The sequence below is a fragment of the Gavia stellata genome, chromosome 10 (assembly GCF_030936135.1).
Source record: "Gavia stellata isolate bGavSte3 chromosome 10, bGavSte3.hap2, whole genome shotgun sequence".
Classification (NCBI taxonomy): domain Eukaryota; kingdom Metazoa; phylum Chordata; class Aves; order Gaviiformes; family Gaviidae; genus Gavia; species Gavia stellata.
In genome coordinates, this window is record NC_082603.1 from 16,192,954 (window position 1) to 16,220,497 (window position 27,544).

The following is a 27,544-nucleotide window of genomic DNA, read 5'->3' on the forward strand; positions in this document are numbered from 1 at the left end:
TAATCCTATTTCTAATTGAGGGGAAAAAAACCCACAACAATCAGTTCAAAGCAATATGAAGAAACACAATTAAAGTGCTCATACTGTTTTTACATTCATTTGAACCCATGTCTCTGAAAAGGTGAAATATCCTGGTCTGGAATATGTATGGTCCACTAATCTAATGTTAAAAACTTTGTTACTTTAACCCATGAGTATACTGTATGATTAGTAGAAAATCTTTAGCAGACACAAAAAAAATGAAAGATGAAACTGCAGCAAGAGAGCATGGCAAACCTGAGAGATCTATTAGTGCATAAATCTGCTTAAAAACTAAAAAGATAGAAAAGAGAGAGCTAACAAACTACAATAAAAGTTATGTCTTTAAAGCAGTAAGTTATAACAGGGTGGGAAATGTTTAATATGCACATATGCCTGCAAAGGGGTCACTATCTTTCTGAAAAGAAGGAGCTGGTATTTTTCTCAGCATCAGATTTATGGTAAAAAGCCGTAAATTGTATTTTTTAATATTATGCTTTTCCCACCCTGGCAGAGAATAAACATGAATTTAGAAGCACAGTAGAAGTGAAAAACAAAGAAGAGGAGAGATAGAAAGCAGCAGAGAAAGACAGAAAAGGTGAATACAGAGCTACAGAAGTGTTTATTGAGCATGCTACAGAGGTAAGCAGAATACACACAAAATGAAATTAAACAACCGTCAAACCTCCCAACTTGTTAGAAAATTAATTTTTAATTGTGCCACTTTCAAACTATACTGAATTTTACAATTCTAAAGATGTAAAAACTCAACTAATAGAAAATATACATGACCTTTTTTTTCCTACATAGATAACAGAATCTATGAATCTTGAAACTAAGTACATCAACTTCAAAAAGTATTGGTCATTTAAACAGAATCAAGGTAACAGTTCAGACTGACAGAGAACTGTTTTTAAATTAACTGGATCTGTAGATTCTGAGCCATGTTTGTAGTAAAGTCAGATTAATTTCTAAATACAAAATATTTTGAAGAGATTTATTAAAACTGAATATTACAATGCAAGGTAAATTAAGACTAAAGGCACATAAACTTTGGTCCCACCTGGTTGTCAGTTTTAGAAAAAACTGCCACAAAATTTCCTGCAAGCATTTGCAGCAAACTTTCTTCATTATTGAAAAATACATGCACCATTTCCTGAACTAACTTGACCAGTCTGTACATGCTCAGAAATCCACAACCATATTCCATATCTTAATTACAAACTAAAGATGGCAATATATATTGAAATGCACGTAAGTCATGTCAACTTCAAAAACATCTACGAAAAATATTCAGCCACAAACAAGACATTACTTAGTGCTGACATTTATATGATACATCCCACAAGAGTGTGTACAAAAAGGTTAAGATTCCACAATGCTTTTCACATAGGGCTTAAAGTCACAGAAGTCACTTTTTGTCCTTTAAGAAATTAATATTCTGTACCTTGTTAATTTTAACTAATGCCTACATTCATAACTGAATCTAGACCAGAACCATGAAATACAAAAGGCCTTTTTAAAAAAAAGAGCACAAAGCAAAAAGTAGCAGAAATCAAATAACATCATTTTACTCTTTCAGCGTAATGCATCTTATCCAATTAAAAAAGAAAAATAAGTGACAAGCCAGCAGATAAAGAAATCTATCAAGCAGGAGAAACAAAAGCTTAACCTTTTTACACACCCCTGCCTAAACATATTTAAGTTATCATGTAACAATGTGCCCCAGACAACCAAATTTGCTTTTTACTAGTTATGCAATTCCAGCAGTACTAGTTTTCCTTTTTAAGGCACGTACGTCAACTAAGTTGAAAAAATGTGATATTAACTGGAAATCTTTTTAAACAAAATGATGTTTTATCTGAACAACAGTTGAACAACAGCAGTTAGTATCACTGCTTGTATTTTTTTTATTTTTTTATTTTTTTTAAAACAACCAAGGAATGATAACAACATGAAAAAAAATAAAAAAAAACCCAACAGAAGACAAACTCTGGTCCCCACTTTCCTGAACAGTCAATAGGTGACAACACCAAGCAATGCAATACACCCTCATTTTCAACCTGCCTTTTTAAATAGTTGACTTAGAGAAAGAAACTCTCAGATGGTGATTTTCTCCCAGATTGTAATTGTGAAGATCAATCAAAGCCTGAATAGCTTCTTCTACTGTTGACATCTGAAGAAGTGCCATCTTGTGATCTCTTCTGAAACAAAATAATGGCATTAGGAACTCGAACACTACAGGAGTTGCTCCTAATGTTTGCTATTCTCTATGTAGTTTTCCTTAAGACACGCTGCAAAAATGCACTCAGGCAGCTTTTTGTTAGAGCTATGTACAGAAAAGTTACTTACTGAAAAAATTTAAATGCTTTCACAGTGCCTCCAGTGTTAGCAAACAATGTGCGTAGATCCTCTTCTGCTACTGATGGTCTACAGACAGAAGGAAAATAAGCATAAGCAAGAAATTGTTAGCCAATTCAGTGTCTTGTGATTCACACTAATACTACTGGCTTACCGACAGCCAACACTTACGGAATATTGGACAGATGAAGTGTTGCAGAAGGAGGGAATATATTTTGAAAGTTTTTTGAACCGGGTTTCTTGAAGCGATGCAGAGGTGAATTACCAAAATCTTTAGTCAGCCCTTGGTCATCAAGTCCCTCTCGAGGTAGTTGTACTGTCTGATGTTTAGAAAGGGTAACCCGAATAATCTTTCCATACATTTTTTGTCCATTAAGATGGCTCATGGCTGAAAAAGACAAGAAGTTTACTCAATTCAGTGTTACTTTTCAATAGCTTGTGCTACATCACACAAGCAAACAAGAAAAACACCCAAGCAAATCAAAGGGTCAATATGCTAAAAGACTGGAATCAAGAACTAGGTCTGCAGAATCTGCACGAGTATTTTATTTTATTTAAAGACCGTCACATGTGATTCAGCTGTTGAATTCATTTAGGATATTGTGCAGACCTTCTGGAATACAAGTGCATGCAGGAAGATTTTTGGATCTTGTGATTAACCAGGATACAAGACAAACTGACAAATGGAAACATGCTTAGTTCACCTGATTTTATACAGCATAATTTCAAGTACTTGGACTAATGGGTATATAAACACAAAACTAATCTTACCCAGCTGTGACTGGTTTCCATCAGCCATTTGTATAAGAGCACTGTCTTTCTTATTGTATAAAATCTTCACACGCTGCACATCACCATAAACACCTTTTCAAAGTCAAAGGTAACCCAAAAGAAAAAGTTCATTTTAAAGCCAGTCACCTAAGCAATGTATTTTGACACATCAATGGAACATTCAGACAGCAACAAGATCACTCACTCAAACTCAACACTCTCACAAATGAATAAAGGAGATAAAGATTTTGAATAGTGAATTTTGAAAAGAATAATTTCTGATAAACCCTCAAAGCTATGTGAATGATATTAAATTAAAGACCATGCAAAATATATTAGCATGCATTAAAAGAAAATCTGTGTCTATGCAGAGTTTTAAACAGCAAAAGAAAAATAGCAAAAGATTTACTATTCAACTTTAAGCCAAAGTGCTAGCTACAAATAAGAATTAAGGTGAAACAAAAAAAACCAAAAACAAAACAAAACCAAATCAATAATAAAAGTATAGTGCTAACAATAACATACCGAAGAGGGTAAACAGACTTTGGGGCGTAACCATCTTTAGAAGGAGAGAAGAGCAAGCAGCGTAAGACAAGAAGAGAGAAGAGTCGAGGAAGAGCGGAGATGAACAGATCATCCATAACGAAGGGTGGTTCCCGCAGAATGGTGAGGTGGTCATGGATCATGGTTTCAAGGCGGTTAATTGGGGCAAGTTGGTCCGAGGAACATTTTGTTCAAGCACAGAAGCATGAACATAGGGAATGAAGACAGGGAACGTAGACAAAGACGAGGAGAAGGGCAAGACAGGGAAGGGCATGGGAATTTGGGTAAAGACAAGGAAAGGGAAGTTGAACACAAAGGGAAAAGGATGAAATGGGGAAGGGAATACAGCAATGCAGAAGAAAAAAAATAAGGAAGTGGGGAACAAAAAAAATAAAATATAGGTCAGTACATAGGAAATGCAGGAATTTGGTCAGAAAATGGTTGGTTTATGTACTGTACAAGAAAAACTGAGTAAAATGTAGTCACCCAAGACAAATATGGGTAAAGTACATTCATATCAAGAGTAAACTACAGCATTTCATTTCAACGTGAAAATAAATTAAAAAAAAAAAGCATGCAATAGAAATTTTAAACTTTAAACTTTAACTGCGTAAGCATGGCTGGTTATGAAATGCAGGCAAAAAATCTTTCAAAATGGCACTCTGATCTAAAACATTTTAACATGCAAGACTATGGATGACAAAATAGTACTAGATGATAAAAAAGCTTAATGATTTACAGTGACAGAGGCCAGTTAAAAATGGGACAGCTAGACTGATACAAACTTCCCACATTTCATACCAGCTTTCACAGCCATCAAAATAAATGTAAAGGACAGTAAAAATGCAAAACTAAATAAACCCCTTTAGATTTCAGAGTTAGCAAGAAAGATACAGTTAAGGTGAAAATGCTTTGCCACCATTTTTTATTATTATTTTTATAGACAAATGAGTAACTGCAAAGAAAAAAATTACTAAGAGAGACTGGAAGAGTGCCTCATCAAGATCTTTGGGAGAACCTTCAAAGAAAAATGTGTTAGAGTAGTTCACATAAATTAAGACCTTAAAATGTGAGATACAAGCATGAAATGAAACAGCAAACAATTAGAAGAAACAAAACAGAAATTCTAGTTTACGTGATGGTAATTGCAAAAGAAAGCATAGTTGCTATTTTGTAAAAATAAAGCTTTCAATTCAAATGTCAAACATGCAGTAGTTACCACATTTTTCTTAGAAAAATTAGGTAGCTGACTATCAAAGGACATTAAGTTGTTAGCTACCTGGGAAAAGAAAAGTATTTAACAATAATGGCTTTAAAATTAACTTTGGGGGATTATTAAAAAAACAGCAAAAATACTTTGAGCTTAAAAATCCAAACATAAGAGGCCAAATGCAAAGAAATTATAAAATACTGACAAATGAAGTGTGACTAAAGAGGGAAAAAAAAAAGTAAAATTGTTTCACTGACCTCTTCATTTAAATTGCTAACCAGGAGGACTGTATTGCCACCAGCTGAAACTCCAGGCATTCCCACACGGCCAGCAGCAGCAGCTGCAGCTGCAGCAGCAGCATTTGGAATAGCCAAAGGACTCAGAGCTCCTGGAACAGCTGCAACAGGAAGCCCTAATTTTAAAATAAAGCATATTTTACGAAACACACAGAAGTCGTTTAAAAAAGTACCTATATCAGTACAAGTGTTGCATACAACACTCTACAAAGCAGACCATATTCCACTGTTAAAGTTGTCCAAAGGCTTGTGAAATGGGTTGTTAAATTAACGTAAGGAAGAGAAATGTGAATTATTTTTTTTTATTCAGATCAAGTCTTCAAAGAAGTGATGAGGTGTAAGTAGTACTTTATTTTCAAATAAACGTTCTTGTGCACCAAAACTGTTTCCACAGTACTCCAAAATGCTTAAAGTGTCTAGTTTATCAAAATGGTCTAAAGTAAACGTTGCTCAAATCAGCAAGAATAAACACTAATTGTGCTCTCTGCATCATTACATCCTTATTTTCCATCACCCTTTGAGAGGCATTCCTCAATTCAACTTGATGCTTCAGACTAAATATGTAACACTGGAGTTGGTCATGTGAAAAGGCCTACATATCTCTCAAAGCCTAGAGCATAAATGAGGTGAGGAGGCAACCTTCTAAATTCAAGATTCAAGGTAGCACCACTGATTATGCTCTGTGGCTTTTGTAATCCAATTCCCTGAAGAAACATGTTACCATTAGCTAAACCTTCAGCTGTGCTTTTATTTTTCTTCTTTCAAGGAAACTCAGATCCTGTAGAAACCTACTGGTTTTGCCTGGTCAAGTCACTGGAGTACTAGGCGAGTGTGCTACTCCCAGGATCTGTGAAAGGTTCTTGTGATCCATATGCACTATACATGGTTTATATAGGAACAACTTTATCGTATTTGATCAAAATTTTATTTGCACATTTTACAGAATTCAGTAAAAGGACACTGATGCAGCAAAATGTGTAAAAAACAATAAAGAAATCTAACTTCAGTATTTTATTTTCTTTTACTGCAGTCTGGTTCTCAGATTTCAGTATTTTGGCAAAACTTCTGATGTTTATATGACCATGCTAAGCTAACACAGCTTTTGACCAATCTTCTAGTATGCCAGGTAGACAGTCTAAATATAACCTTTATACTATGTACCTAAGACTACTTTCCTTCGCACATTAAGTTTTATTTTAAAGGAAGTCATAAAAGAAAATAAATTCTTCAGTTTCAGTCAATGCCCAAATATTAAACAGATAATAGTAAATATATTCAACCGTTAATTTAAAAGAATAATCCCAGATTTTGCATCAAAAGGGAACACACAGGGGGACAAACAGGGGGAGTAAGCAAGTTTACAATTTTTTTTTTTTATTTCCTAGAAAAGGAAATAAACTCTTTATTTATGATTTGTTACACAAATTGCTGAAAAACAAATAATTTTAAAAAAGAAAGAGAGAGAGATTTTGTTGGGCTGGACAAATGACCCCTCGAAAGGAACAGGACTTCCACCACTATTTTGCGATAGTGCTTAGAAGTATTACTGATCAAGCATTGAAAAATATTTTCTGGTCATTTCCTATCAAAGCTCATACAGAAGAAAAAACAGTAAGGGTTCTAAGAAAGGAAATTAGAGATATGGAATGCTTTCCGATAAAGTTTAAGAGATTAAAAATGTTAGTATTCAGGAGTCAAAACAGAGGAATATAAAGTTCTGAGTAATGACAATTCTAGTCATCTCTCATGCCACAAGATAAAGGGAAAATCTACTTGAATCAAAAGGTAACGAATATGATCTTTTATTGCAATTATATGTGCTATTTGAGGGACTGACTGTAATACCTAAAAAGAAGGAAAACCCCTATCTTCCTTCTCTCTTCCATCCTGCAAAAAACACTTAATAGATTTGAGACTGTATTAGATGGTCTACAGAAACAACAGCCAGTTACATTAAATAGGCAATTATGTGTCATATAGTATGCTTCATCACGTAAGCCAAACACTAGCTACCTGGGGGTTAGGAAAGCACTCCACCCAGGTATGCTACTGTACAATCATCCGTTATGAGGGCTGCGCTAGGTCTCCCATCAGAGAACCAGAAGTAACACTAGCTGTCAGAGAAAGGATATGAAATTAGATGGACCACTGCTAGTCCAGGCATAGCAATTTTGTTTCTCAAAATCCATTTTGTGTGAAATGAAAGTGTAATACTATATACTTACATATATTAATAGCAAGACAAAAATCTAACAAATACAATGCATGTTTTGCTCTTGGGTTAAAGCTGCAGAATATAGCCTTACTTTCAAGAAAAAAACCAAATTAATAAATGATACAGTTAAAGAAAGTACCCCTGTGGAAGAAGTAAAGAAGTTTATTCCCAAAATCAGACTGTAATACACAGCGAAACCTGTGGATATCAAATTAAACTCCTCAAACAACTTTAAAAAAATCCAGTTCTGTTCTAAAAAATTGTTTTGGAAATCTACATTTGAGTACTTTGTATTGCCTATGCTGAATGTCACGTTTATTTAAATTTAGCTACTGTAGAGGTCATACAGACAGAAACGCGAAGAATGACAGTAAGGTGTGACAGACGTCCACCTGAAGGGAAACAACTTATTTTATACTAGGTCAATAGCAATCATTTAGGTATTAGAAAATGCCAAGATACTAGAGCATTTCAAATCTTCTAGTGTGTCTAGGCACCTCTCCCTAACCTTAGAAGCTTTAAGCCAGTCCAGCATTTTTAGGAATAAAGGAATCTAAAGATGACCAGTGAAGTTTTTATGGCTCTTTCGATAGTGGGGCAGAGCATAGTTGAGTAATTTTCACTTTAAAAGGCAAAATTCTTCGTACCATCAGACTCTCTACAGGACATTCTTTGGTCCCACTGAAGAAGTTAAAAACAAAGATTAATTCAACAGCATTCATACAAAAATATTTTCAATTATTATCCTTTGAAATAGATTAATTTAATAAGAATCTTAAAAAGGGGCATTAGTGGAAAGTGCTAATAAAGAAAGCCAGTGATAACAGCAAGGGATAAAGCTGTGGGAGCGCTAACCACAACAACATATTTCCAGCTGTAATATTAAACAAATATCTAAATTGGAGTTAAAGTATTATTACATATTAGTATTTGCAATTACAAGTAGTTCTTATTTAAAATCTTTTGTCTGTTGCAGTTCAGTATAATACAGTTGCTGTTTATTCAAAATTTTTTTTCTGTAAGATCCTCTTTAACTTTTTTGGGGGAGGGAAAATGTGTGTATCTTTTCATATGTTAGGTGAAAAAAAAAAGAAAAAAACAAATCAACCATCTGCTTCTGATAATTCATTTGAAATCAGCTCATTCTGCCTGTTAGTGATTTTCTCCTTCTTTCAAAAGATAACAAGACTCATTGAAAAGATGTCCAATTTACAGTCTCAAAGATTTCTGACACCTTATGTCATCACAGCTGAGGATGTAATAAATGAATGAATAATGATGCGTGAGGGCTAGGATCATCTATTTGGCTGATACGTTTCTAATCGATTACATAGCACACATAGACCTCATTTCTTGGAAAGGTCAGAGAAATTACAAACCCACAGAAAACACAATTCTTGTTCTGTAGGTCTCCACTGCACTCTGATTTAAGCAAGTAAAAAAATTTAATAAATAAGTACATGTATTATGATTATGATATTAGTTATCATGCAACACGCTGTTTAAGATTTGAGGACTTATCTGAAACTATTTAGAAATGTTAGCTACGTTGTCAACATGATCAACTGGTATTAGAAAGCTTTGTCACTAGCCTTATTTTAGCTTCCAAAAACTACAGATAACAGGTTTTTGCTTTTTCCAGATATTAATGAAAACATGCAAATATTATACACCTTTTTCCTCGCCGTTTGAGGTCCTTTCCCTCAGTGAAGTTTAAACACAGCACGTCACATTATTTATTACCCCTCAGTGTATCTTTTTGCGTGACTTCTGAAATGCAAATTGGTGATGCCATTTTAATGAGGCAAATTAAAGCTATATTAAAAATATGTGATGAACTTATATGTGAAAACCATAGGCAGTAGGTATGCGTAACTGCAACTGAGAACTGGATTTCATCCCTAGTCCTGTTATGAACCTTTTTTAGTCCTGTTATGAACAATCTTTGTGGCTTTATGTCAAGTAACCACCATCTTTTTGTACTTATTACTGGCCTGCTTCTTACACTTAAGACTGAATGGGTTTGGGGGATATAGCAGGTTCTTTTAAAATCTTTGTGTAACAGCTTATGAAGCTGCAAGTGTTACTATACTACATCATAAAGTTACATTTACTGAAGTGGAGGGTTAATTCCATCCAGAAGAAAATTGAGATATGTAATGGTTTAGTATTAATGGAGACTTAAACATTAAGACTAACAAGACTCACATCTTATCACTTAAACTCAACTCACAAAATTATGTTAAACCTAAACCTCACTTCTGACATTACAGTATATTGATAAAAAGCCAACAACAAAAAGGCACCCAAGTTGTACAGCTATCCAGCATATAATAGCATAACATAAGCAAAAGTCAGAAATTAGTCCCTATCACACTTTCTGTTAGTGATCTCATTATACACATACAGGACAACAGCTACAGCAAGAATTTTAACAAGAATGCCACAGGTTCAACTTCTGGTATTCTTTTTGAGCACGCAAAAGAACCTGAAGAGTACCACATTAAGCTCAAAATGGAGCTCCACTCTTTCATAGATAAACATGCCCTTTGGGAACCATCTGTGAACAGGGCATGGCAGACACTCTGGCTGAGTACACTCTGAAGATATCTTTATCGACATTACAGAAAGAAGAATTCTAAAGCAAATAAAAGAAAATAAAATATTAAGATAAAAGAAAGAAGCAGGAGGAAGATCGCTGCTGTCATTCTGCGATATTTCACATGTCACAGTTTGCCAGCCTCCATCTTATAACTCTCTGAACTTTTAAGTGTTCTCACCCTTCTCCTTTTGCGTATCTGAATAAAAATGCAGCTATAAATAGCATGCACAACCATCCATTTAGGCTTTTGATCTTTTTCTATCCTTTGTCCTTTCTTATTTATGTCACATATTTTGTGCCTTTTTGCACAGTAAGCAGCCCAGAATGAGAACCCTGTTTTTCGATATTCAAACAAGCACCATTCCCATTTTGACAACTATTCAAATGGCTAAGGCACCAACAGTACTATGGAGCCTTTTTGTAAAGTTTTTCAGCTGTAGAGCTCAAATTCTGTAAAAACAAACAAACGAAAAATTCAACTAGGAAAAAAAACCAAAACCCAAACAACAACAAAAACATCACTGTATAGTCATCCCCATTTGACAGATGATGTAGAGTTACAATATACCAAGCCCACCCAACTGGCCACGAGCAGAGTTAGAAAGTGTACCCAGCTCCCTTAAGTCTCTTTCAAAACAATGAATGCTTTTACAGAGGAAAAAAACCCCCATGATATATAATCTCCACTACTCATCAAAATAAACATGACTGACTTCACTGGTGCTCTGAAAATGTTTCACAGCTGCAATGAAAGTTACTCATGTTGTGTACCTTTTATTTTCCTGCTGCTTGGTAAAACAGTGCATTTAAAGAGGTTCATCCAGAGAGTGAGAATTAAAATATTTAATTAGCTAATATGACTGTCATCTTCATAACTTTACGAGCAAAAATATACACAACACACACAAAAGAATCAATCTGATTAATATCAAAAGGTTAGAAAACTTAGTTTTGTAGACAAAAATTAAAAAAGCATTTAAGTGACTTTCAAACCTAAAACACTCTAACATCAAGTCTGCTAAAGCTAGTCACTTGGATAACTATAACAAGTATAGTAACCCTGATTATTAAAGGTATCCAAAGCGACGCAATGATCCAAGCATCCTCAGAGTTTGAGTCCATTATGCCAAGCAAATTAAATCTAATAATTTGATGAAATACGTTAGTAAGCTTGAGACTGGACAGCAGCTTCTCAGGATTCAGGAAAATGTCATAATTAGAGTTACCTAAGTAATACTGCATTTGGCACTGTTTTATAAACCATGAATCTTTAACTCTCTCCTCTCCTAAATCCCTGCCTTACAACACTTAATATGATGGATCTTATATTAATAAGCAGCTTCTTTACTTTGTTTTTGTCTCCTTACTACTCATACTGCAGCCCCATGTCTACGTTCTAGTCATTACGTGCTGACAAAAGAATTACTAACTGCCTCAAGGACGTTTCTACAGCACTCATCTCTATGGTGTCAAACTTCTTGAAAAACACTTATCCATCTTCCCTATCAATCCATGAAATGAGAGATTTCAATTTTTAAATGATGGGAAGTTAAAAGAGAAAAAAAGTTATTCAGAGGGTTCTTCAGAGACTTTAGATTCTTACGCCATTTCTCCCAAAGTTTGTGGGAGGTGAGTGTGTGCAGAATTTACAACTAGATATGAAATGTATCCTTCAAGTAACCTGATTTCAGAAAAGAGCAGATATAGCGCAGCATTCAGTAGCCTTAACTACAGTATTCACTCTTTTCCTGGGCTCACATCATTCACTAAATGCCTTCTAACTTCTGTAACACACAGAGAGCAGACACCGCTCTTTACTACATTAACACTGACCTACTCAAAGTTGGCCCATCGTGTACAAAAAACAAGGCACGAAATCTATGTTGTTCTTAAGTTTTCTTTAGAAGAAAAATGGGCAATGATGAAAAGAAAAAAGACTAAGTGGAAGAAACAATGATCACAACATAATAAATTAGGTTTTACAAAAGTAATGAGATTATGTCTGAGTACTATTAAATTTTGAAGAGTGAAATGTGTTCTCACCAAAGAACAGCAACTTGACAGAAGCAGGAGTGAAACTTTTGCAATGAATTGTGATAAATCAAAAAAACAAATTACAAATTTCTCCCAAAGCATGCATTAATTATTTTGCTAGTAGTCAGAAGATACATTTATCTGTATCCTTCTCAGAGCATTTCACCTACTTCTGATGAACTCAAAAGCCGACAGGATATTAGAACTCACATGCCATAGCATTAAAGTGCAACTACAGAATTTTTTTTCCTTTTATTTACAGAAACCATAGACTAGCACCTTTTTTTTTTAAGCAAAGAGCATAATCTTTCCTCATTGAAGGAAACCAACAAAGTGTTATTTTCATAATATGGTATTACAAATAAGCATTAGCATGAATGAAACATGCAAATCATGTTAAGTCTCTGTTACAAACTTGGGTGGGAGTGTGGGCAAGGTAGGCAATAGCAGCTGACAGGGACATATGAAAGAGGGGAGGACAGATTTGGGAATAAAAATAGAACTAACTTGACTTTTCCTTACACTTTGTGCATTTCTCATTTTGTCATGCATTCTCTCGTTCATTTACATAGGACTTCCAAAGACAATAAAATTGTGTTACTACAATTCAAATCACAATATAGACTGAACCCTAAATGGGCCTTTGGACACTATCGCCATTTAAGATCTTTAGTTGCTAAAAGAATTAATAAACATTTTCATCAATTGACTCTGCAATACAAAAGAACAATGTCAGAACCATACCTAGAAGAGAGGTCTCCTTTGCAAATGCTGCAGCAATAGCTGGGTCCAGAGCCGGCTGTCCATCACCAGATGGAAGATCAGGACGAGTGTAGTCCCTGCTTTTATCGTTGTTGTACTTGACATTCAAATTCACCAATTTGGAAAAATCAATCCGTAGAGTACAGCAAGCATTATAAATATTTTGACCATCTAAGGCCTGGAAAAGGGAGTCAATTTATTTAAAAAAATACACAATACAGGTTGGTTGCAGAACTTTTTTTTTTTTTTAAAAACAAGGTCAGCGTATAGATATTTAACTGTCTTACTGTCTAGCTTAAAACCAATTAAGATTAAAATGCAGTAACCTCTCTTAACATGATTCCAGGAAGCTCGATGTTTACTTCTCTTACCTAGAAACTGTTTACGCACCAATGTGGCAAGAAACATTTTAATGGAGTCAAACTTAAAAGTTAGTCTGTTGAATATAGTTAAATAACCTGTATTCCATAGTACAGCTTTAATTCAGACATAATGCCAAATACATTTCTAAAAAAAATTAAAAAAATAAAAAAATAAAAAAAAAATCACACAACTACTCGTTTACGTGGAAAGTTGACCTGAGGAAAAAAATAAAAAATCTAGACTTAAGTATCATGTTAGACATGCCTGTTAAAGCAGTATTTATGTTGTTCCTGCATGTTTTCCTTCTCCCCTTAAAGGTAATTAGTGCCAAAACTGAAAGAAAAACAACTTTATCTGCTAACCTAATGTCACTAACACTTTTTTTAAAAAGTCCTATTTTCACAATTAATTGGTACTTCTGAAAGGATGCGTATTAACAGTGAAATTCACTTAAACTCTTAACATGACACCACTTAGAACTTTATGAAAACACTCTCTAAAAAGGCCTAATTATATATATGTTTTGTCCATCTTCATTTGTCCATCCAGGCAAACTGATATACCTGGATTTTATTCCATTTACATTTTGGGCATACTCTCCTTTCACTTGAACCACTAACAGCTAAATATAGACATTAAAAAAAGGGAAACTTTTGTAACTAAGTTTGTTTATATTCTTAAGAAATGCTAGGAAGTGAAGATACAGCTCATCTTAAAAATGAATCCATTCAATCAAGTCATTATGTCAAATATAAAACTACCTTATATATACACATGGTGAAAAAAACAAATAAATCACTTTGAAATACAAAAATCTGATCTTTTGTTTTTCTTTATTAATGCTGGACTGAAATGTAGCACTTCTGGACCTGAGCTAGCTCTTGCGCAGCTAGCTTGGTTACATCTGCAATGCACTTTTCAACGCATTCAAGTTCTAGTAGGACTTACTATTTTGATCCAAGCACTGCACAAACCTACTGTGCCTGCTGGGTATGGAAGCAACATAGCTATTTTCATACAGTGATGCATCTGGAATCTGAGCATCCTGAAGACACCCCTCTGCTAGATCTGGACCAGCAAGGCTGTCCCTTCCTACAAAATGTATTATCACAGCTGACATCTCCAGGGCTCATTAAATCACTTAAACAAATTACCACCATTAGCAGCCAATGTACAAGAATAAGTAATTCAGTATTATTAGAACTTCCAAGTAACAAGAAAATAATAATAAAAAAGTATAGAAACCTCACAATCTAGACATGGTCTCAACAAATACTTAGCAATTACGGAGAAAATCCTGTGCTTGAAACTCAGCTTAAACAACGCTTTATACAATGTTGGCAAAGCAAGATCTACTGTCCTGATTCACAGAATACAAGCTGAGGATCAATTCTGTATTGTTGGGGTGGTGGTGGGCGTCGCCATTACAGAATACAGAATTTGCTTGCTCTTTTATACACAGTGGCAAAGCAGAACCCAAGACTCCTCATGTTGGTATTTGGGAAAAGAATCTCACTTGAATGCTTATACTTAAAAAAGGATACACTGACAATCAGTCATCACTTTTAGAAGACTTCTTACCTTCTAAAATCCACTAAGATATGGATAAAGGTAGGTCCAGTTTATGCAACCAGAACTTACTTATTGTCAAGGACAATGCCATCAAGGAAAACTAGGTATGAATAAGACCAAAAAGGCAGTATCCTTTAGCTTGATCCATATCACAGGACCATGACACAAAGCTGTAAGTCTTTAAAACACAATCAAGATTCACATTATACCTCTGTGTGGAGTCTGTAGACACACTGATTTATGGTTGGCAGAAGGCTGTGAAGTTGATGAAAATCTTTTAGACTTCAGTAGCAACCCAAAATATACCTGTGTTTGTAGTTTCCAGAGTAGTCAATGTTTAAAATGGAGCTGCATAAGTAACTACAACTTTTACTGAAACAAGAAAAACTCCTCTTTTTGACAAATTCAAGGTGGCCAAAAGTACATACAACAGAATACCGCGCAAGAGAAACCCCTTGTAGTTGGGATGCAGACAGTCTGAAAGAACATCCTGAACTGGAAAGGAAGGAGACGCACTCTCAATGAGCACTGTAGTCACAGTCTGGGAAAGGCTCCTTGCAACAGATCAAAACCAAAAACGAGTCACCCCACCTACCTCTACCAGCAGCATCATACACCTGCAATAACAATGCAAGAAAGATTACCAGCAACTAGGGTTTTTTCAAGATTAACTGTTCACATGTAAACTCACAACTGTGAACGTGTGTGTCCTGAGCTCCTTCCTATATGGCAATAAAAGAATGTGCAGCAAACCCTCAAACCCTGTTCCTCTCAAACAGACATCCTGAAAAAACTGGTAAGACAGTACCCATACTGTTAGCAAATGTACATACAGACATCGTCTCAAAAGAACTCTAGTTACTGCTAAGAAACTGCTCCTTCTTTGAGCATTTATCTATACATACATTCACATGTGACACAGTACCACACCACACACACACCAAAGCAAGGAGATCAAGCATCACGGGACCCTTCTACAAAATGTGAGTATCATTCTTTATCTTGCCTGTGCCAGCAAACTCATTACTTGAGTTTTGATACTTTTGTTGAGGCTTATGTCATCATGGGATACTGAGAGTGTAATGATACTGAATCGTTTCCAGGCCCCTACCTTCCCTCCCTCTCCCTTGTCACTAAAAAGTACCCTCCTCTTGGACTTTCCCAAGGGGGAAAAATCATTCTGATGAGTGGCTCACCTCCTGCCAAGAGCCTGTCAGCAGACATGTCAGATTCCTGAAAAAACACATTGTGGTATTTAGGAGCACACAAACAAGATGGCTAGTAAGAACATGCAGAAGACCAATAGAAAACAGTGGTAAAAGAACAAAAAAAAATCCCTTTCTCAATTCAGACTGACACATAACCCAAGGAGAGAGGCATGTGCCTGAACTGCCACAATGACCTCAAGTCCACAGTGTACTCCTGTGCACAACCTCAACTCCACAGTGCAAACACACTATCATCCATACAAGTTTCTCTACAACCACTTAAGATTGGTTTTGGGGGGGGAAAAAGCCACCGCCACCAAAAAAACCACCACCACCACCACCACCCCCACACAAAAAGATGACTCCTAATAACTAAGTATGCTGCATGGTTCTACAACAGCTACAGCAGTTAAGAAAGGGAGCAAAGCAGAAATAAAGAAAATCAATCCCCTATACTAGTGAAAGTTCTGAAATAGCAGATTTGGCTGGAAAGAAGGTAGTATTCCTAGACAACTACTACAGTAGAAACATTCAAAATATTTAGAAAAGGTCTTAACAACTGGGGTTATATTCACAAAGAATCCAAAATCTGCTCGTGTTTCAAGGCAACACCTTTCACGGAGGGCAAGAATAAGCAAACAAGGCCTAACAACACAGAAAATAGCAGAAATAGCCTGGGAAGTCATAAGGATACAGAACAGAGAGCTATGACTGTCTCTCACAGACAGTAAAAATGACCGTACAGGGAATATTGATGAAATAGAGGTCTGCACCACAAAACAAAATACTCTCCGATTTTTCAAAAATAATGTCAAACCACCCTCTCCTTTTGCTCACGACAGCCAGGAGGATGAAGAGATGAAAACTGCTGACTGAGAAAAGATCCCACAGATTAAGAGGTGAGACGAGACACTGTTTCAACAGAAAAAAAAAAGAAAAAAAAGACAAAGAGTTCAATAAACAGTATTTTCTCCTGCTGCTGATGTAATCAACCACACGCAACTTTTCTGCAAAAGGACAGTATGAGTTTCTGTTTAGTCAACATGGACTCATGACACTAGGATCTCTCATTTCCCAATGTGATTGCGGATGTTGAGAGAAGTGATAACAGCAGCAAAGGTGATTTCAGATGGCAAAAGTACTCTACAACGTTACAAAATGTTGTAACGTCCTGAATGACTGATGCAGCTCTTCGTTGCAACTTCATGCAGGTAAGAGTTAGATCTCTCAGGAGGCTCTGGAGTGGAGGAAGAATATTCCTAGAATCATTTCTTCTCTCAGGCTTTCCTCACCTGAATGAAGAGCCTTCTAAGGTAATGGATAGAATTCACTGCTGCTCGTTTTACTTTCAGGGTTCAAGATACCTGAAAATACTTGTGAAAGAAGAATCCCATGAAAAGTGCTATATTCATAGGAACTATGCTTTGATGAGCTTCTCCTAAGGCCTCTATAGACCATTAATCTGTGGAATGAAACCCTCCTACAGGAGATGGTCAAGGTAGCCCTCTAAAAATCAGGAAGAGATATGCCACTTACAATATTCTTTAGCTAATTCACATACGGTACCTAAAAGACAGACAAGAACACAGTTTGGGAGTCAAAAAATCATGTGACATTTTGGTATTCTTGTTTCCCAGTTCAGAAATAGAGTACAGAGATTTAGCTAGCAGATATTTCTGGAGACACATGGCTTCAAGCCACAACAAGTAGTATATCTGCCCCCTTCTTTGTCAAACACTGTAGGCACCTAAGATGATGATCCAAGACAGGAAACAGATCTCTTGCAGGATTAGGATAGCTGGAAAGCATTTACCAGGGTCCGATAAACAAAAATGAAATTAGAGTGGCAAGACAGAAGTGGCGGAGAGGGGCAACACAACAAATTTAGTCCCTACTCTCTCTCTCTTCCCAAAGCACACAAAGCAGGAGAAACAAGAAACACGATCTTTAGAAGGGCGTAACAGTTTAAGCATTAAAAAAAAGAAGTAAGCCTCACAAAACACACTCCAGCTCAAATAAGTACCTCAAAGTAACGGAAGGTCATATGGTAAATATCTCTTGAGAGAGATGTGTCTCAAGTGCATCCTACAGATATGCATTTGAATGAAATTAATTTCTTTTGAGACAAGTGTCTTGGATATGAGAAGTTTCTGTGGCTAAGAAGTGTACGTAAAACACGTTCCATTCTCCAAAAGATTTTTTTTTTATTTTTTTTTTTTAATGTGCAGCTCCTTGACTGAAGGACCAGTTGCATATCTCATTCTTTTCTACAAAATTGGAAAATCAGGACACAAACACTACTGCTGCACCTCCTGGGCTTTCTGATACAACGGATAAAATCCGGCATTCTTCTGTTTACCTGAACACTACCTGTCATTTCTGAGCACAAATTGTGCTCTTTATGATTCAAGATGGCCAAAAATCCTTAATGCTATAATGATGGATAATCGCCCTGAAGCTAAACATCTTATCTGGAGATGTCCTTGCTTTGCATTCTGGCAACGACTACCTGAAGTTCCTATTACAGATTTTACGGCAATGTAGCCTAGCAGAGATCTTTTGCAGACTGCTACCAGTGCAGAGCCACCCTGAAGCTGTCACTCAAAACAACTGGAAAGAAGACATCTTGAATGTAGAGTCAAACCTCAAGAGAATCTCTGTGGAGGTACTCTGATTCACCTATGGGCCAAGTAAGGACCAACTGGCCAACTGTAACAGAAACCCTCTATTAGACTTGTGATAATTTTAACCCATGTTGGGACAAGATGACTGCCATGTGCTACATATGAATCTCATTTAATCCTCCATAGATGAGGCATTAGTAACTGTCAATATCCAAGATTTGGCAAGAGTACTTTTGGTGCATTTACACAACAAAGACAATACTCTGAATTAGCCAGCTGTTCAGCTAGAAACACTGGCATTCTGATCTTTCTGTGGTGTACCAGATTACTGGTATTCAAATATTTAAGTTTGCTGCTTATACGCTGGGTACTGATCATTTACTATGAAAATGAGCTATTTTTGATGCTTAGAATATCTCCTTATGCATATAGTCATCTCCAGGACATCGCCTTCTGTTTCATTAGGAGAAGCACAGTAATTCAATGTGCTGTACTGTTGCACATTCTCAGTGCTTTCTCCAACCCATGGCTAGGCTGCTGCATTGCACAGAACCTGAAGTTTGTCATCTTCACCTTTACTTGCCATTACAACAAACTGTAATGATCCAATCTGAGTGTGGTGATGAAACATGAATCAGTGTAGCCATAATCTACTTTTACAGGAAATGAGTTTCTCACAAAGCAAGTGGAGCAGGAATGCAATTTTTCACTACTTGCTCATTCAAATAGCAAAAGTCGTCCCATAGGGCTAGAGGCTTCATATTGTACATTCTTGTCAGTGTCACTATTTTCTCAGAACCTTCAAATGAATAGCATCTCTCCTTGGTACTTACATCACTTGAGTTTTTCAAATTGCTCTTTAACTTCCTTAATAAGTCTTCAATTTCTATTAAGGCCACATTCTGATTTCCTGTGAAGAGTGCCAGTGGAAAATTAAATTTCCCCATTATCTTCTACAGTAACAACTGATGGAAAACAAATTGAGAACTTCTTTACTCTTTTACCATGCTTTTAATTTTGAACTCCATGCAACTTAAGTATAGCCACCACATCCTCTTGCTTCTACTGTATTTCCAGATGTATTTAAACTGGAGGGTTTTTCCTATCATCTGACTGTTTCTCCTCTTTAGTTATTTTTGTTTTGGTGGCACTTCATGTTTTACCACAGTAGCTCAATCATAAGTGCTGTACTTACTTTACTCTATTTAGCTTGGGAGGGTAGCGGGGAAATCAAACCTTCCTTCAAATTTAGCATTCTTCAATACTTGCAGTTGGAATTACTCTTAGCATTTTGTCTATTTATGTATAGAATGGTTAAAATACGAAACTATAAACCTAAGACCATTTCAATTTGTCACTAAGATAGGCTCCAAGATCACTCTGACAATGACTGCACATGCAGGAGTCACTGTTATTCAACGAAGTTTAGTCATTCACACACGAGCTACCACTACTGAACAGCTACCCTAATCAAAACATGCAAAACTGGAGAAACAAATACATGCGCTTTTTTCTTTTTTTTTTTAAATTATGACCAATACAGTATCCCATGAGCTAGTACCAGTTTGTCAGAAGTCAAAAACAGCAAGAGATTCTTAGGTTCCTTTCAAACTTTTACATACCTCATCCTTTTGTTATTTTGTCACTTCTTTATAATATATTCCTAGAATTACACTGATAATTTTCAAATCACTACAGTCCATTTCACAGATGCCATCTTTCCATTAAATCTTCTGATAATATATGTGACACTCAAAAAATGAAGTCAAAAGATTTATCACTTGATGTCACATTTTGCTTCAAAAATGCACTTTAAAAGCAACGTTAACATCTATTACTGAAAAATAACTTTCCAAACACAAATCAAGACTGAATTACAACATTCTGCAACAAACACATTAGCATCCAACCGTTTATCAAGTATTTCAAATATGAATGTAAATTACTACAGTCAATTTCTGCAGTAATTGTAGGTTAAAGATCTAGTTTCTGTATTACTATTTTAAACCTATTTAAAACCTGAAAGGTGTATCCCATCCAAGCAAATTTTTACGTATTATAGTTACATATTTGCATCCCCCTCTACTCTGAGACATGATCTAATATTTGATACTATTCATCTATGAAAAGGATATCCCTAATTTATATTGTACTCCAAATCTACAAATATTTCCAGACTGCTTTTCGGGAGTAGATTATCTTAAAGTAGATAATCATAAATCAAGTTGCAAATCATCTTGTCTCTGGCTAACTTTATTTTTCTCAATAGCACGAAAACTTACACTCTGCTTTTTGAAAACGTGTCTTATTTTTTGTGATTCCCTGTCTTGACCACTTCACAGTTTTTTAATCAATACCCAGTATTTCATCTGGTGATGGGGAAAAAAATGACCATCCTCCACCATTTAATGAAGGTCTTTATTTCAATGTAGTCATTCTTTACAACAGAAAACTAAGCCTATTTTTTTCTTTCCTCTACCAAGAGATATTTATTGCCAACTTAGTCTGAGATGCGAGCTTTTAACTTTTTTCTGAAGTTCTCAGCTATTCTGTCATCTATGGGCAATAAGCACTTTCTATGCTGCCAAGCAACACTTAACCAGCACATCAATTTTAATCAGCCTTCCACATACCCATCCTACATGTGAAGGTTTGAAAATATAAATTCATTCCATTTATCTCTTGGGGGAAAAATAATAAAACCAACAATAATAATAATCTAGCCTTCCACTTTGGTTCAACTTTCAACTTCATTGCCACAGATGTGTACATATCCTATTAAATGAATTCAAAACATCTGGTCTAGATGACATGCTGTTGATCTTTGTCATAATTTATCCATAAGCTCTCTCCTGCTATAATGAATAAACCCAGTTACCTGTTCTTGCCTCTCTTACCCAGGATAGAAGAGTTTCCAATAAAACAAAAATAAGATCCTGCTCTCATCTGTCACTGCTGCAAAGCCTCTTCATAGTCTGGTCCATAAGTAAGACTGCACACTCTCTTCTGGGCATTCATGGTTATAATGAAGTCTAGATTTTTTTTTTTTAGGATACTATAATTAAATACTTTCACAAACCTACAGCCAATCCACAAATCACATCTTCGTTTTGATATTTAGAAAGTATCTACCAACAATAATCCAATGGGCTTACAAATTTGCTGCTTACAGTGAATTAATTATGCATCAACATTACTTCCTACATTTTTACTTCTGGTTGACATTTTCACTATTGCAGTCTTGAGTATTATTTCATCTCTGTGCAGTCTTACTAAAATATTTGTTCATAATTATAGATGTATACAATTCCTTAGACATGGTATCCTTAAACATAGTATCATCAAACACTGATTTTATGCAATATAACGTTATATAGTAAGTCCCAGTTATTTTTTAATCTCAAAAAATTGACACAAGTGGTAGAGGAGTATGACACATTACTACGGTCACTACTCTGTTATATTAACGTTGTACAAAAATTTAGAGTACAGGAAGGTCTCCAGCCTTAAAAGAGAACTATACTTACTAGTTTTGCTTGCTGTGCATTTACTGGATCGCCATACTGCAGTAAAGCTTGAAACTGGTTATTCTTTGTAAATGTGATTATCTTCAATACAGCACCAAATTTAGAGAATATCTGCCAAAAAAATTGTAAAGTTTTACACACGAGTTCCTCCCAATCATAGCTAAAGTTAAAATGAAATTTGGCTCACCTGATGAAGAACATCCAGTGTTACTGGATAGTACATATTGTCAATAATTATTCTAAGTACTGGACTCTGAGCTGGAGTCACTGCACTCTCACTAACAGTGGTCCCGCTAATCGGAGCATTTGTTGCCTGCACAGCTGTCACTGCCTGAAGAACAGCTTGGGCCCGCTTAAAAAAAAAAAGAAAAGATATACAATTTTTTTAGTATTTCAAGATGATAGCTAGAAATTAATTAGCAATATTAATATAGTTAACTTCAGAAACATAAAATAGTCAAATAGTCCACTTATTTAAAACTCAGAGCTACAGACATAACACAACGTAAGTGCAATGCAGTCCGACTCTGTGAGAAGAGACAATAAAAATGAAAACATCAATTAATCCTTATGTCACAGTAAGGAGGGGCTTCAAACGGCACCAATATCAATCTTTCTAGTAGCAAGCTTATTGTTCTATTAGTAAGGATAAAGAAAGTGAGGATTTTGTAGGTTGCTAGACTCTTTACAGACTTTTTTCTTTCCTTTAAAGAAAAAAAATCCAACACAAAAAAACTTCAAATCAACCAACAAACAAAAAAACCCAAGCCTACAGAAACCAGAAGTATTCATCCTATTTTTAAGAGATTGTATTACAGTTAACATTTCACTACCACTTTATTTATGTAGAAGGCTCTGATAGGAAGGGATAATGCTAAACTAACACTTCCAAGCTTCTCAGTTTTATCACAATGAAATAATACACAAGACTGACAAGTGTCAGAAAGTAGTATCCACAGAGAGGTAAACAAACTGGTGTCTGTTATCCACCCTCTTTCATAAAAAGAAAAACAAAATCCTCTCCATGTGTGGGGATTTTTTGTTTTTTAAACACAAGCAGGGTTTTAGAAATTCAAACGTAACCACATGATGACATCACAAGAACACACATCTATGTAACTACTTCCACTGCCAAAACTGACAGTATCAGAAAGATTAGATGTCTTTTTCTGAGAAAGAAAAAGTGCAGAAAAAACGGTTGCCATTTAATACTTTCATTACAGTAGCCTTATGAAGCAAAACAATACAAAACAGAGAGACAAGTGAGCATGCCAGGTAAAAATAATATTAACGCATACTGCATATTTTAAAGGTATTAGAGCTACTACACAATTTCATGTCTCACAACTTACATGATACTCCTCATACTGAAACGAATCAATGAGTAAGGAAAGTGGGGGGAAAAAAAAAAGACCTGGTGAACACTAGTTGGGAAAACAAAATTTACCGCTACGTTTAACATTAATTACTGTAACTCTCTAAAAACATCTTTTGAGAACATGTTCTTTTTTTCCCTAATGTATGAAATATACAACTTTCAAGGTGGCCAGATATTTGACTGAGTTGCATAATTAATTCCTACTCCTTCTGTAAGCACACAGGAAGCACATATCAATTCAAACTCACTCCTTAAAGTGACTGGAAAAAGTTTAGACTGTATAACCCAAAGAACCAAAACTTGTGAAGTCAATTTTAACATATGACCCTTGTTGGCACTATCTGCCTATGCTTATACACCATATTTCATTCCACCGAAGTTAACGTGAATACATGAAGGAATACAGGACTAAACATTGGCGAATAAGGTTAAAAATCTACAAATTTATTATGACAGTGAGTATTTTGTTTATCCAGTTCAAAATAACATTTAGTATCACAGCCACTTTTGAAGACATGAGTAGTATGTAAAGCTTCTTATTTTTGCAAAATTGAAATTAATTTTAAAAGATCAGCTACACCATTCAGAAAGCATGACATTTATTTATTTCTAAATGTTGCAATGTCTGTGCAGAAAGACTAAAGCCATGCATTTTTGACAGGCTGATGATTAAAGAGAATTGCAGTTACAGACGTCATTCTATTCTCAGTTCTTCTGAGTCTATATAATGTATGAAACAAGGTAAGAGATGTTTGTTTTAAATCTGAGTTTAAATGCTCCTCTCACAGTGTTTTGATGCCTCACAGGAAAAGGATTTTCATAGAATTATAAAGCTGAGATGAAAACTTAAATGGACCCCTTTGAATCTGTTTATTCAGAGCCAACCCATTCTGAGTACATAACTAAAAATAATCTTGGAAGCTACTATTATTGAGAAATTCAGTATAGCATAGTTTAATTGAACTTTTCCTATTTTCATTATTTCTAAAGGCCTGGCTGTTTAAAGTACCCCTTGGTTAAATACTTTTTTTTCCCCCCTATCTTCTTAATAACTAAGATACTTGCACCTTTCTCCGACTTTTATCCTATCTTTCCAGTTACGAAGAAATCAGGATGTTAGTACATGTCTCTTCCTGGTTGAACATCCAGAAAAAGACAATTTCAAAAGTAATTTGGCTGGATGAGAAAGCTTTCAAAAACTCAAAACTTAAATTTTTAATCTGTATCAAACACAAAACAAAAAACCCAAACCAGACTACAAGCAGTATCTGCATCACCTTTATTTTTCCTTACAGAAAAAAGAATATCCAACCATCTTGTGTTTTATAGAATGCCCCATGAGACACTAGTTACAGAATACTTACTGCCAATTACCTATTTATATTATTTAGTTCTAAATTAAAGAAATAGAGACCTGAAAGACTGGGAATATATTAAAATTGGGTATTAATGCGTATGGTGGCATAAAAGCTGCTAAAAAGTCAGCACATCCTATACATTGAAAAGGTGGACACATGAAGTACAAAACCAGTACCACCACAGAAGCCAGAGGACAATGTAAGAGAAAGCTTCTTAAGGGAGTATGTCCATCCAGTATATGTGCAGACAGAATTCATCCTCTATTCTTTTTTCAAAAGTAAATGAAGGTATTTATTTTTCTTTATAACTGACATTTTGGGGCGGTGGGGGGAATCTCAATTTTTAAAAAGTACCTTTAGCAGACAAACTATCAAAAAATTCTAAGGAACTGGAATGCTTAGAAAGATCAACAGGAATATCAACACTATAATTGATCTCAACCAAGATGTCTTTCAACAGACTACCCTGAAATTATTTTTCAAGGTAACAGCTATAATTTTACTATTTACATACCTTTCCTAAGACAGGACACAGGTAACAGAAACTGTAACTTGGTACTTACACTGTCTTTTGTAACATCAAAAAGAAAACGTAAGAAATTAACCTTAAAATAATCATCTGACTTGTGGTAAGTTAATGTCTCTTTTCTCCCCCTGTAATTTGTACGAAATGATCACCACGTTACTTTTTGCTAATTTTCCTGTTCTCCTAGAAACAGACATATGTATCTATATTTATTGTGAAATAAGTTCTGCAGAGGCAAGAACAAAACCCTTTTTTGTTATTAAGTATATTTGTCTCTATGGCAATCATTAAGGTATTCTTCTCCAGAACAGCAGATCACATAAACTGAGGTTACCAGTGCTACCACAGAGATCATTCAAAGCACTGAAACGTACGCATTGGCATTAGTCATTATCACTAGGGAAATCCAAATTGGCGTTAGAATCTCAGGTGTCAGAATTAGAAAGTTAATTTTTTCATCCTACAGTCTCTAAACTAAAATGAAAATTTATTTTATGAAAAAATTTGAAGTTAAAAGACACTTCAGAATCTTTTTCTTTTTACATTAAGGAAACATTCAGAAAATCCATTTTAATGGAAAGATCACACAGAAGGCAAATCGCCTTCAATGTCACAAAATGGAATGATCATAGGTAAGACTACAGTAGTGTTAGAATGTGGACAAAACCAAATGATTTAAACATATGCCACATGAGCCAAGAATACATGCCATGCCTCATTTTCTGCTCTCTGCATTTGTAACAGTACGTAACAGTAATTATACCTGGTTAAGTGTGTTATCAGTCTTTAGTTCTTTATGATTGGAATACTGGATATAGATAGGTTGGTTACGAAGATGAGGCGTCACAGCAGAGTAGTAATTAACCATAGTGATAGCTGCTTCTTCTGTAGCAAGTTCCAAAAATGCCTGTAATTAAACAGTTAATTTTCAGTATTTACAAAGCAGATAATCTTCATATTAGCAGCACATAAAAACCACTTAAAGGGTTGGATAACACATTTTAACAAATATCAGTCAGTCTTCAGAAGATGTCATTCTCTACATACCAACTTTATTTGCTAAGCTACTTCATCTCCAAAAATTCATCTGTGAAGATGCAGGACTAAATACTTATCTTACAGCTAACTTTTTGCTTTATGTAGCTGCCAACCATCTCCTGTTCCCAAAAAAAAATTTGCTAAAAGACAGTATAAGTTCATAAAAAAAATAAAGGAACAAAGGCTTTTTTTTAAAAAAAAAACAAAAAACAAAAAACCCACTTACCATTACATGACTTCTTTCAACACTATTTTAACAGCATATTTTGAAATTAGGCAGTAAGCATACTAAAAAGTGGAAAGCAACAAATTACCTGGTTTTTCCCCTTCAGCATCAGGATGTTGGTTACCTTACCAAAAGGTAAACCTAAAGCAATAACTTCTGTTTCTGTCACTTCCCCAGGCAATTTCCTGATATGAAGAACACGAGAAGGAGCCCCATCCATTTTATCGTCACCTTTGAATTTCTTGTTGTCATTACCATTGGCTGAAAGACATATTCAGACTCCATTTGAAAAGTTTACTGATAATACTAGTGCTTTATGAAAAAATGCCTTTAATTACAAACATGAGATACTTTTTAACTAAGCCATCTCTTAGTTTGATCTAAGTAAAATTCAAGGGTGCAGAACAAATTCTGAAGAAACAAGCGTTACATAGTTTCATGAAAGGTGGACTGCTCAAGACTAACTCAACAGCCCTCTGTGATAACTCATTTTTTAAACAAGACAAAAACCACAGCAAATCCTTTTCATCTCACTTTCAGTGAAGTATCTCATATAATACCACGTAAGGATATTAATTATGACTCAGAAGGGCTCACATAAGAACTCTAAAGTACATAAAAAAACAAATAGAGGTTACCCAGATTTTTTTTGAAAGGAGAAAAATGGTCATGAATAGTTACTAGAAGAGCTCCTAAAGGAAAGTTTTAAGGATTGTTTGCACTAAGGAACCAGACACAAAAAGTAGAAAAGTATCAAAGCAAGACAGGAAGCATTATTAATGCTGAGAAGGATCACACTGGAGAAAGGGGGTGACCCAGAGCCCAGAGGACTGACATCACAAAAGTCTGATGAAATTCACAACCCCAGAATTCAAGATCCAAGTACAAAAATGTCCATTACAAACTACGAGC

The 27,544-nt window shown here is 35.3% G+C and overlaps 1 protein-coding gene across 3 annotated transcripts in view; it reads right to left on the minus strand.

The window, feature by feature from the left end:
- Positions 1-617: 617 nt before the first annotated feature.
- Positions 618-27,544, minus strand: part of PTBP2 (polypyrimidine tract binding protein 2) — a 53,422-nt gene continuing 26,495 nt past the window's right edge. The window contains exons 4-14 of one of the 3 annotated variants that reach the window (XM_059822289.1): positions 26,721-26,893; positions 26,132-26,275; positions 22,294-22,458; positions 22,107-22,217; positions 12,795-12,990; positions 5,161-5,315; positions 3,676-3,709; positions 3,151-3,243; positions 2,551-2,767; positions 2,371-2,448; positions 618-2,219 (exon numbers count right to left, since the gene is read on the minus strand). In XM_059822289.1, the coding sequence (XP_059678272.1) occupies positions 2,090-2,219; positions 2,371-2,448; positions 2,551-2,767; positions 3,151-3,243; positions 3,676-3,709; positions 5,161-5,315; positions 12,795-12,990; positions 22,107-22,217; positions 22,294-22,458; positions 26,132-26,275; positions 26,721-26,893 (1,496 nt within the window). In that variant the 3' untranslated portion in view covers positions 618-2,089. Of the gene's footprint in view, positions 2,223-2,370; positions 2,449-2,550; positions 2,768-3,150; positions 3,244-3,675; positions 3,710-5,160; positions 5,316-12,794; positions 12,991-22,106; positions 22,218-22,293; positions 22,459-26,131; positions 26,276-26,720; positions 26,895-27,544 lie in introns of those variants that run through there. The other 2 variants (XM_059822288.1, XM_009809510.2) reach the window with 2 other exon arrangements.